This window comes from Sus scrofa, chromosome 16 (assembly GCF_054392235.1).
Source record: "Sus scrofa isolate SSC_HxYL_T2T_F1_AM1 chromosome 16, Sscrofa_HxYL_maternal_Yorkshire_Landrace_v2.0, whole genome shotgun sequence".
Lineage (NCBI taxonomy): Eukaryota > Metazoa > Chordata > Mammalia > Artiodactyla > Suidae > Sus > Sus scrofa.
Genome location: NC_139398.1, coordinates 49,713,228 through 49,725,489, shown reverse-complemented (window position 1 = coordinate 49,725,489; position 12,262 = coordinate 49,713,228). Strand labels below are relative to the sequence as shown.

At 37.7% G+C, this 12,262-nt stretch overlaps 1 protein-coding gene and 1 long non-coding RNA gene across 5 annotated transcripts in view; one reads left to right on the top strand and one right to left on the bottom strand.

Moving 5' to 3' along the window:
- Window positions 1–12,262, top strand: part of LOC146395564 (uncharacterized) — a 184,578-nt gene that overhangs the window by 108,257 nt on the left and 64,059 nt on the right. The window lies entirely within an intron of this gene.
- Window positions 3,549–12,262, bottom strand: part of RAB3C (RAB3C, member RAS oncogene family) — a 317,768-nt gene continuing 309,054 nt past the window's right edge. For all 4 annotated transcript variants that reach the window (XM_003483830.5, XM_003359779.6, XM_085002296.1 and 1 more), the window contains one exon: window positions 3,549–11,712. In XM_003483830.5, the coding sequence (XP_003483878.1) occupies window positions 11,525–11,712 (188 nt within the window). In that variant the 3' untranslated portion in view covers window positions 3,549–11,524. The remainder of the gene's footprint in view (window positions 11,713–12,262) is intronic.

Sequence of the window (12,262 nt, the reverse complement as noted above, 5' to 3'; positions counted from 1 at the left end):
GTGAGCCCAATTGATTTTAAAAGCTAGATGTTTTGCAGTTTATCTCTCAGATGCAGTCTCTAAGAGTTGGGGTACATGTGAGGCTAAAACCCTTTGCACCACAGGGAGAAGTGCTGAGTTTTGAGTTGCCTCCTCATTGTGTGTCACCACACATAGGGTGAATTTACAGAGAGATTTTGTCTCAGTTTCTCTCTTACCTGCTTTGATTATTAAAAAAAATTGTCATATGTATAGGAGTTACTCAGGTACTTTCCAGATTTTGGATCTGTTCCATTTATCTTTAGAGGAGGTTGTTCCATATGTAGCTACAGATCCAATGTGTTTGTGGGATGAGGTGTTTTCAGGATCTGCCTATGTCACCATCTTGAACCTGAACTTGTCCTTTCTCTTTTAGTTAATGGCATTAATATGTACTTAATAAACTGACTTGGAAATGCCAGGGTCATTGCATTTCTAGTTCTCACTCTTGAAATCTTATTGGTCACCATTACCTCCCTTCTAAATCGAACTATCATGTATTCCCTACTCTACACCACTGCTGAGCCACCTTTATTTTAAGCCTATAGATAACCTAACAGCTTTCTAATGCGTGTTCTGCTCCACCATTGCCTCTTATTAGCCCATTTCCTATATTGCTCAAAATTCAAAACTGATCAAGCCATCTTCTTGCTTAAACTCCTTCAAGAATTTTTCAAAGTTGGAAGATGAAATCCAGACTTGAAAAGCATTTCGGACAAGTGTGATGATATCTTAATTTTTCTCCTCTGCCCTGTGATCATCTATGGGAATGGATTTGGAGTTCTAGAAATATACTGTGCTCTGCTCTACCTCTGTGGTTTGCCTTTGCTGCTCCCACTGTTGAGAACCAACTTATTCCACTTCTGCCCCTGCATAATGCCTGCATCTCGTATGTTTTAGTCAGGCTTCATTTCTTCTAGTAGGCCTTCTTAGAACATGCCAAACTTTGTCTCCAATCTGGAGTAATTTCTCCTCTTCTGTGCTTTCACAATAGTTTGTGTAGAACCTCTAAATGGCAAAAAACAAATTGTATTGTAATTGTCTGCTTTGTAGGATATTGCTTTGAAATATTAATCCAGACCTTTACCCCAATACCTGCCTTCCTTATATTGTCTATGCAATATATTGTCTTTGCCTTTCTACCATTCAGTCAGTAGAATTGTTTTAAGGGAGAAACAATAGATTTAAAAAGATAATATGAAATTTAGAACTAATGAACAAATTCTAGGGCTAAAGGACTTGGGATAAACAATAGAAGAAAGAAAAGTTGAGCAGCCAGATTACATTTCCTCCAGACTAAAGATTCTTTGGACTTGGTAGGTATTGGGGGAAGTGAGAAGAAATTTAGAGGAGAAATAAGAAAGCCAAGAGGCTTGAGTGTTTCTGAGAAGTGTCCATGATCAGAGCCTGCACTGTGACCTTTTATTGAATTTGAGAAGTCTTTTTCATGTCCAATAGGGAGCTTAGGAAAAATGATTAGCATCTCCTGAGTCTCAGATAATTTTTTTTCCAGATCTACCTTTTCACTGAGAAAGAAATAACTGCTTAGTGACTTCATTTTTATTTTTTAAGTAAAAAATGTTTTATTGAAGTATAATTTATAATGTTAGTTTCAGGTGTACAGTGAAGTCATTCAGTTATCAGCTTACATACATCCATTCTTTTTCAGATTCTTTCCCCATATATAACAGAATTTTGAGTAGAGTTCCCTGTGCTATGTAATAGGTCCTTGTTGATTATCTATTTTATATATAGCCATGTGTATATGTTAATTCCAAACTCCTAATACATACCTCCCTCATCATCTTTCTCCTTTGGTAACCCTACATTTGTTTTTGAAGTCAGTGAGTTTGATTCTGTTTTGTAAATAAGATAATTTGTATCATTTTTTTTAAGATTCTACATATAGGTGATGTGATAGCTGTGTTTCTCTGACTGACTTCCTTTAGTATGATAGTCTCTGTGTTCATCCATGTTGCTGCAAGTGGCGTTATCTCCTTTATGGCTGAGGAATATTCCATTGTATATACGTACCACATCACCATTATCCATCCCTCTGTTGATGGGCATTTAGGTTGCTTTCATGTCCTGTCTACTGTAAATAGTCCTTCAAAGAACATTGATGTGTATGTATCTTTTTGAATTATGGTTTTCTCTGGAGATAAGCCCAGGAGTGGGATTGCTGGATCATAGAGATACTGATGAAAGAAACTGAAGATAACATTTTTCAGTTGAAACCAGAGTGGTTATTTCTGAGGAGTGAGCATAGAGGGGTATTCCTGCTAAAACTTGTTGTAACTGGTTTAGCCACAGGAACCTCAAAATGACCACAAGTATATGTAGTTCTTCTGAGGTCTTGCTACTGGAAATATCTTTATCAGTTAATCTAGTAGAGGACTATTAAAATATATATTTCATAGTAGTTCAGAGGACATTTGTGAGTTCTTTGAGAATGAAACAAATTTCTCATGTTTCATTTCAATTATTAGACAAATATTAAGAAATATTAAATTGATAAACTGTGGTAATTTAGTAATATTAACACATACATTTTCCTCTATCATGATTTTATGAGTTCATTGAGGTCAGTATTCTACTATTTCTTTATATATATACTAGTAAATTAGCACATAGAAGAGAGTCTATAAATGTTTGTTGATTAATATAACTGGAAGTCCTTCATTATTTTCCCTTAATTTTGATTCTTTGTATGTTACCTGCTCTATCTAAACAGGCAAGTGACCCTCCCATGACTTAATTCTGTTCAGGAAGCTATTCTGACCCTCGTTAACCCATGTGGATATTCCTGAGACCTTCTTTCTTGGTTTATTTTTAGCAAAGAGTTTAGGAAATGGGCTTCAAAGCATTTTGGAAGAAAACACATGGGACAAAAACTGGTGGCACAGTTGGGACACTAAGTGATCTTAAAACTAGTAGTGGATCTGCTGTGATGCAATACATTGATACCTGGGTGCTTCACCACTTCCTGATGTCCCAGACCATGGCAAGCCAGCTGAAGCATCTGGCTTCAGCATCACCTGTACACACACCATATATTAAAAAAAGGCTCATACCACTCACACATCCCATCCTTATATTGCCCATTTGAATGGTCTTTTCCCAGGCTGTATATGTAGGGTACTAAAATGATTATTGGATCCTAGAGTTCAGATAAAGAACACCTGATCTTCAGGTAGCAGAGGTGGCTTTTTAATATGTTAGCAGCCTTTCTTGATTTAACAACTAAGAGCTTTGACTCTGGAATGCAGTCAGTCAAATATAAAGAATTACCTTCCTTAAAAGATTACAAATATTTGAGTTAACTCCTTTTCCTAAGTCCAAGATCATGTGTTGAAAAGCCATAGCCGTAAATAAAAATATATTCACTCTGTCTCTAGCTCAAGCTCATCACTGTGCTTAGGATTGTAAAAAGTGAAGGAAATAAAAATAGAAATAGGCATCCTATGACCAATAATAATGCAAATTGGAGGGAAATGGGAAAAAAAACTTCTCAGACCAACACTGAGAAATTCATGAATATAGTCTCTTAGATATTTATTGTAATCTCCAAAAAATAAAACAAGATAAACCCAAAGAACAAAAACCACTGTGTATACAGAATTCACATACAAACTTAATACCTAATAAATAGAGCACATAACAGTTCTTACACAATTTCAATAAAGCGAATTAAAACTTCACAATGTGAATACACTTTATAGCTTCAAACCCAGACAAGAGCTCCTGTGGACACATGAAGAGTCACAATATTTACTGTGTAGCAGTAGTATTCAAATAAACATCACGATCACTATATGAAAGCATTAAGCTGTTAACTCAATTTTTTTCCCAAGAAGAGCTCAACAGTGTAGTCACTGAGAAGGAGCTGAAAGTGCCTGGTCACAAAGGAAGGTCTTCATTTATGCACTTCTCCTTGCCCTTATGGGAAACATGGAACCACAGGAAAATCTCTGGGCACACATCCGCCTGGTTGACATTGGATTCAACAATGTTTTATGGTTTGGTGCATGGGCAAAGTGTCTAAATCAACTGTTCTAATGAGCTTCAAATCAACTTGTGTTTGGGGGCTGAGTCTAGGGCACAGCACGAGAAATGTGATTATGCTGCAACCTGTCTTCCTCATGGGGACAAAAACAGAGTCAAACTGGGGTACTTTTTGGGTTTCCAACAGCCAGTCTGGTTCTCTGGAGAAAAACAATGATCTCTAGCTGTCAGCTCTGTCACCCTTCAATTCAAGGGAACGAACTTTGACCTTTCCCACTTACTTGCCTGGCACAGTCTCCTCTAATGCTTCCTGGGATCACGTCTGACCTCTTCAGCAGAGCCCTTCTTGACTCTTCCTGTTTTTCTAGGTTTCCCATTCTCTGTGCTCCTATATCCCAACACAACATGGCATTTAGATTATATCCCAGCATTTTGTTCCTTGTTCTTCAGTCAGTAAGCTTATTAGGGGCCAGAGCCATACCTCTTCCCACAGTACTGGGCACATGGTATTTCATAACTGTTGACAACTAACTAAACATTTAAATATACCCTTAAATCATCATTCTAATATTGGCTACCTGCTTATATTTTTCTTTTTTTTTTTTTTTAGATTTGGCACAAGTCATCACTAATCTCCCCATTTCACCCACCTTCACTTGATTTCTCAGTGGGTCTGAGAGCTGAGTATAAAATTTCAGGCTATCATATGTAAAATACGGCCACACATCTCTGGTGGTAGCCCAAAACTATGTAATATGATTGGCACATCCTCACATGTCAATTTCAGGCAGTTTCCATAGAGAGAACTGAAGGTTTCATATGATGTACAGATGGCCAAGGTCATCTAAATCCAACTTCTCTTCATATTTTTAGTGGAAAACTCAACTTTCCTTCCTAAGGGTATTATGATTTACTCTAAGTGAAAAAGCAAAGCACAATATTAAAATGAGCACTTTGCCCTAGAAATGGAAATAGAAAATAGGAGTTTAAGGTAGTTGGCCTACTTGAATCTTCATACATATAAACACTTACAGTTTTTGGTAATCCAGCAACCAGGACCATTTGTTTGACTTTTGCATCTCAGTGAAGTTCTAGGCCACCAGTTACGAGATTAATCAAGGGGGTTTGAGGATGAACATATGAGTTAATGAGAACATACAAAAGTGATTTAAGGATTCTGACTTGTTTCTTCTATATTATCAGTGTGGACAATTGAGAATTGAAAGTGAAGATAACATTAGCAACAACCTAAAAAGACATCAATATTTTAGGATTCCCAGGATTGACAATGTTAAATTTGCAAGCAGAATACAGGGTTGAGTAACAGTAAAATATACACATAAACATAGTGTAAATTCTTAGTAGATAGAACATGTGATCAATATTTCAGAGAACAATAAAAATGACTTTTCCTTATGTGCGTATTTTTTCTAAGGTTTCTAAATTAGCCTCTCATAAAGGACTTACGGAGAATTCGCAATTAAGAAGAAAATGCCTACGTAAAATAACAGCCTTTCTGTCTTCAAAATAAAATCCACAATTCTAAAAGGCAAAATTGAAATATAATCGCAGATCCTAAATGTTTGGTTTTATAGGAAGAAAGCATAATTTAAAGTAGGCACAGAGGAGTTTCACATGACACCAATAAGGTATTTACTGTATAAATTGCACCACTAGACAAATACAGCTACAGGAAATAATTTGAGTAAGTCAAACAGCCATCAAAGCATCTCACACATTCATTATAATTCACTCTTTCACACTAGTTTATATACACTGAGTAAGTCATTAAATATTGCACTTATTGGCCCATGAACCCTCAATTCTGAGGTGTTGAAAAATAGAAAACAAATCTATTTTTATAACATATTTCATGCAACATTTAAGACATTTCAGTTCCACAAACACCATTAAATAGTTGTACATTTGGACAGTTCAACGGTATCACAGCACGTCTGACATTAACAATATATTAACAGGAATTACAGGAAGTTTTCATTCAGCACATATCCTAGGGATGATGAGATGTTGCATGGAAAGCCATCATATTGATAACAGCAAACAATCTCCAGACTTCACTTTTAAGAGGAATATGTAACCACTAGACACATGTAAGTTACAATCATGTCCCTGAAAGGCCAAGTGTCTGTGGCTCATGCATCTGCATCTTTAAGAACAGCATTCATGAACCTAAGCAACCTCTAAGGCCCAAAAACCATGAACATGGAAACATTTCCATTAATAAATAAAGCCAGAGCCAACTCTCAGTTGTCCACAATGAAGGAAAGTATGAACATGGGTGAATGAAGTATGCAGGTACCTTCTCCCCCTCCCCCCCAACAACCTCATTTCTGCAAGTAACAACTGGTTGAAACTCTACCAATAACTGTGCTGGTGGGAGGTAAATGGTGAAACTTGAGTCTCATTTCCTGTTCTTGCTCCTGTCATTCTGTGAGTATAGTGCTTTAAAAAAGTTAAATGAGAAGACAACTGCAAATAGAAAGCTCAATTTGTCCACTAGCTGGATGGTCTGATCTTATTACTCAAGCTCCTGCAGAGGCTTGGAAGTAATTTCTTTTCTCTAGAACATTTGCAAAATATATTCTCTCTGTCCTCTCCTTTTAGCAGGAATTCTATGCACAGACACACAAATAAAATTGGTGTGAGGAAACTGTTTCATAGACCCTTTGAAAGAAAATGTGAGTTTCCGCTGGAGCATTAGTAAAAGCTCTCTTTTCACTAGCACTGAGAAAGTACTATGTACTGACGTTTTGCTTCCTGGAAAAGGTATCTGTGAGTGTGTATGTGCTCGGAGAGGTAACACTATCAATGTAGCCCAAGTGTAAATATTTTAATCTGCTTAAGGGAAGTAGTTGACTAGAGTGTTGAGCATTTCTGTAAAGGTTTTTAAGAAAAAAAAAGCATTTGTTATGAAATAACAGCGGGTGGTTATACTTTAAATTCTCCAGACTTGTTTTGCTCCCTTAGAGGATATTGTATTTTAGAACCTGGAGCCCTTTAGGTACACTGTAGATATAATCAAGGTGCTTTTTTTTTTTTTTTCCTGGTTATAAATTTCATCTTTTACTCAATTTGTCCCAATTGACTTCAGAATATAAAACAGGTTTAGGTCTTTAACTCGCTTTGATCAAAAACTTACCTAAAATAGGACTCAAAAATGCTGATCTGAGTGTTTCAGCTCATTAGAAAGACTTCACCATGTTAATGACAGACTGCTAAAGCACAGGAGGTATACACAAATGGGCAAAGCCAAGCAGAGCTGTGGAGGGTGTGCTACCAGGGGGTGATTAGAAAGGCCACGTGGGACCAGCTGCTCATACAGCACCCTGACATAACACACTGAGTACACACACAAAGGAACAAAGTGTTCCAGTTACCAGTCATGCAACTATAATTGAGAGAGAGGATTCTTCAGACAGAAAGACAGGCTACCTCCCAAGTAGGCCACACCAAAAATTCCTGATGGAGCATTCCAATAGCATATGAAAATTATTAAATACATTTTGGCCTAGAAGGGTTTTAGTCATGACTTAGGTAAGATTTATCTTAGTTTTTCACATGCAGCTGCTACCAGCCTTGTTAGAGTCCAGATACGTTTATAATACAGCCCCACAAATGCCACACAGTTGACTGAAGAATGGCAGGGTATATCTTCACCAAGCATGAAGATACATAGTGGATAAAGCACATCACAATAAGCCACTGATGACTATCACACTCCAAAATGAATGTTGCTTCATGGAAGTTTAGTTATTAGTAGACCATGTTTTACTTTTTTAAAAAAGAACATTGCATCCCTGAAAGTCTATCCTCAGCACAGATGTAGTTGAAATTGGAAGTTTAAATTGGTTCCTGAAAAATAACCAATGTGCTGAACAAAAGAACTCTACCTAATCTGGATAAGAGGTAGGTGAAATATATATTTGCTTACTGAGTATATCGATGTTGTGTATAATTGGGGTTGTAGTTTTTATAGAATTGATAGTTCACATGTAACATAACAATGCTGCAGCTTTTTGCTACAACCAAAGGCATCATCATAGTTCCCTTTCCAAATAAAAATCTTAGCACTTACTTACTAGGCATCAAAGGGATATTGACTTTAAGTGGACCTAAGGAGGAGACGTTCCTCAAAGGATTGGAAGCTGTTGGTGGGAAAGTGGCAATAAATTAAATCATTGTCTTAAAGCAGTTTTTCTTATGAGCCTGTAGATATCATGCTAACTTATAAACTGCTGTCTAAAAACTTAAGAGACTTCACACACCTTCTACATCAACTAACATGCCCAAAAGCTGAAATGCACACCCACTCCATGAGTTGCCATTTAGAGAAAATAATTTCCAGTCCAATTTTTCATTTACATCAAGAACAGAAAGGAATGTCCCCAAACCAAAACTCGTGGAAGTATCTGCTTAAAGCAATCAAAGTTTTGTTCTAGAAGTAATTGGACGGGTAGGGGTGGTGAGGAGATGAGTGGCAAAGGAAGAGAAATTTATACTTGAAACACTAACTGAGTTGCATCAAAGACAAAAGATGGATGTCTACAATTTACAAACTAAGGCAAGTGTATACTTTTGTTTTTTTGAATACAAATTTAGTTAGGCCATTAAATGATCCGTGTTTATTTAAGCTGTTAGCAGATGGAGAGAATGTGGGAGGTATTGTGTGAACGTATGTGTACACATTTGTGGGCATGTCAGCCAAAAGGCTGAACATCCTTGTAACTACAGTGCTAAAATTTACAAGAAATATGGCTTGATGCCAACAGAAGTTTACTTAGCTAACCCTGGGCTGGTTCCTCCTTTGCAAAATTTGATTTTAAAATCAGGATTTCTTGATGAGATTAGGAATACAGGGTTTTCTTTCTTCCAATGGGCTTTTACACCAGGAGTATAAGTATTGAATACATTGAGCTCTGTGACAGGCCTTTCTGAAAGCTTATCAGTGAAATTCCAACTAGGGTGGGAGCTTCAGAACTGAGAATCAATTAGGAAGTCTCCATTTCCATTGAAGTTTGGAAAATAGAATTATCAGATGTTACTTGACAATGAACACCTGTGCTGTTGCTGTTGCTGTATCACACTCCTATGATGGAGTAGTTCAACTTCAGTGTGTTTGACATTGTGTAAGTGGGTACTTATTTCAGGTCCTGTGGTTCTAGGGCCAATTTCAACAGCAATGAGTTCTTCAGAGAAGTTTACAAGAGGGCAAAACTCATCTCTTTCCAATTTTCTACCTCCTCTCTGATTTTGCTTTCCATTTTACAGTAATACATGCATCAAAGTCCTCCTTAAAAAGTCATCTGAAATATCATATAGCTATATGTATGTGATCAGGGCTGAGAGAAGATGGGAAGGTCTTTCTGGCTCTATTGCTTCGTACTATATTGTAAAAGTCAGCTTAACAGCTGCATCATTTAATATGGCCACTTTCTAGTGCACATTACAGAAATATTACGATATCATGCAAATAGGCTTCTGTTGCAAACATACCTGCTTTAATGGCCCCTGCCTTTACTCTTTCCCGTCACTTTTATTTCTGTTATTTGTGAAGCTGGTTGTCCCATTAAAATCTAATAAAGCATTAATGTTTTCTTCTCTTCACTTAGCTAAGGCCTGCACTGTAGAATGTCAAAGTGAAAATTTATTTCCAATTAGTGGATCTTAAGCTAATATGATGAGAAATAATAAATGTGGATATGCCTAAGATATCCCAAATGCTTTCTCTTGTGATTTTCATCTTCTGGCTTACTTATAATGTATGTGACCTAGTTCCCTGACTTGTAGGCATTTATTCTCCAGATACCTCTTTAGCATCTTTCCCTATCAATATCCCTGCTCAGTAAACGTGCACTTAGTACTTGATGGGAAGTATCTCTAGTATTGAAAAAAAGAGAAAAATCCCTTTAATAAGACCACCAACAAAGGGAAAATCTATCCAATGGAATTGCTTTTCCAAGTTGCCAATCTGTGTCCTAGCTGTAAATACTGCTGGGTAGTGAGACAGAGGCCATGTTTCTCTTTAGTGCTCAGTTAGAATCGCTGGTGGGATTGGTATGCTTGTCATTCATACATGGTCTTTAGGAAATCTGGGAGAAAAAATGCGAGGGTTCAAGTGGTTTCCTTTCTCCTCTCAAATTGCTAATGACACCCTCCCCATTTTTTTTTTTTTGGTCTTTTTAGGGCCACACCCTCGGCATATGGAGGTTCCCAGGATAGGGGTCTAATTGGAGCTACATCTGCTGGCTTATGCCACAGCCTCAGCAATGCCAGATCCAAGCTGTGTCTGAGAACTACACCACAGATCACAGCAACACTGGATCCTTAACCAACTGAGCAAGGCCAGGGATCAAACCCTCAACCTCATGGTTCCTTGTCAGATTCGTTTACACTGTGCCACGATGGGGACTCTGCTTATGGCATCCTAAAGTATTTCTGTAACTCTCAGCTCCAAAAAATAAGTAAAAGCTTGCAGAATGGTGATATGCCTTAAAAATATAAATACCTGGATTGAAAATGATAAGAGGTGAAAATTGTCTTTTCCTCAACCTAAGAGCCGTGGAAATACTATTTAAGTGATTTATAACTAGGTAAAGGAAGTTAGGAAAGTTTAAGCAGAAGGCAATGGTTGGAGAAGGGTCCGGAAAGTCAGGATGGTAAATAATATGGAGGGAGCTCAGGCCTTGGAATCATACAGCTACTCCTAGACTTCTTGGTTAAGATACCTGTTACATAACACATTCAGCAGATACTTCGGTCTGTCAGTGTCCTCAGATATTTGGGAGGTTGGGTGGAGCAGTCCTGGGTCAGGTATTCCTTCCTTAAACATCTAAATGAAGATTACTGTTAAAATCTACTTCCAGCCAGGTAAATATTAATCTCTTAGAAAATTTGCAAGGGCTTTAATAGTTTAATTTCTTTATAGTCAATGGTTTTCTTGCTTATTAATAACACTAAAAAATAGACAACTTTCCTAAAGAGTAAACTGACCTGTGACAGCCTCTATAATCATGAGCAATATTTCCACTTGATTTTCAATCGAGAGTAAAGCAAATAAGGTCTCCTGGGATCTTTCCCTGCCCATACTATACACACACACCCAATTCCTTGGTTATCACCCCTACAAGTGAATTGCATCATTTGAACCCATGGCACAAAAGTCAGTTGTACTGCACTTATAATCAGAGGTCCCAGCAATAGCCTAATCTAAGAAATCTGAAACAAAAAGAGCCTAGAAGACAACAAATCACATGCAAATACCAGATGTTTATAGATCGACAGTTCTTACAAAGTTAAGATCATGTATTTGCCATATGTTAACACAGGAAGAAACCTCCCCAGAATTTAATGCATGTTCGAGCCACTGACATCAAAGATTTCCCTCAGGTAATTATTAGGCAGTATAAATGAAGGCTAATCGATCACTTATAAATGCTGTTTTTAGCAACCACCCCCCAGGTGCGGCTTGTGGGTGGAGACACTAACAGCCACAGCTGGGCTGCGGTGGAGGAGGGGTTTCCTTGAGTCTTGTATTCTGCTTTGCGGCGGTGATGGCCGGGTCCGTCTCCAGACTCTCGGACATCTTGTCACAGATGATGTCCACAAGACGCTCAAATGTCTGCTTGACATTAATGTTATCCTTGGCACTTGTTTCAAAAAACTCGAAACCTGGAAGAAATGCACAGAAACAAAGCTTGGTTATTGGGTACTTCTGTTGAAATTAAACGGGACGAGGCGATGTTGCGAGGGCAGCGGCTGGTGGGTTTGGTTCAGGTGAGAGATGAGAGGCGGGCATGAGGTGCCATGTGAACGAGTGCTACTATCATGCTATCCACTAACCATGAATAAGAGTTATCAAATGGAATTAGTGATGTTCACATCTTATTTTTCGCTAGACACCTCCCCCGCCAAAAAGAAAAAAAAAAAAAAAGCCTTGGCAAGAGTTGGTTATGGCAATATTAAGGATCCTGCCATCTCTCTCCCCAACCCCAGGCTCACCATATAGCCTCCTTCAGTCTTTTCCAGGACTAGTGTTATTTGGCATTTTTTTTTCTTTCCTCATTTCAGATTCTACCAAAATTAGTAATTTTCTTTAAGGCTTAGAAGACTTCATATTCATATTCTGTGAAAGGGACTTGCAAACTCCAATATAATGCAATTCTCTTTCCATGTCTGTCCTATTGCTGCTAAGTGAAACCTTTAAAGCCATTGGTAAATT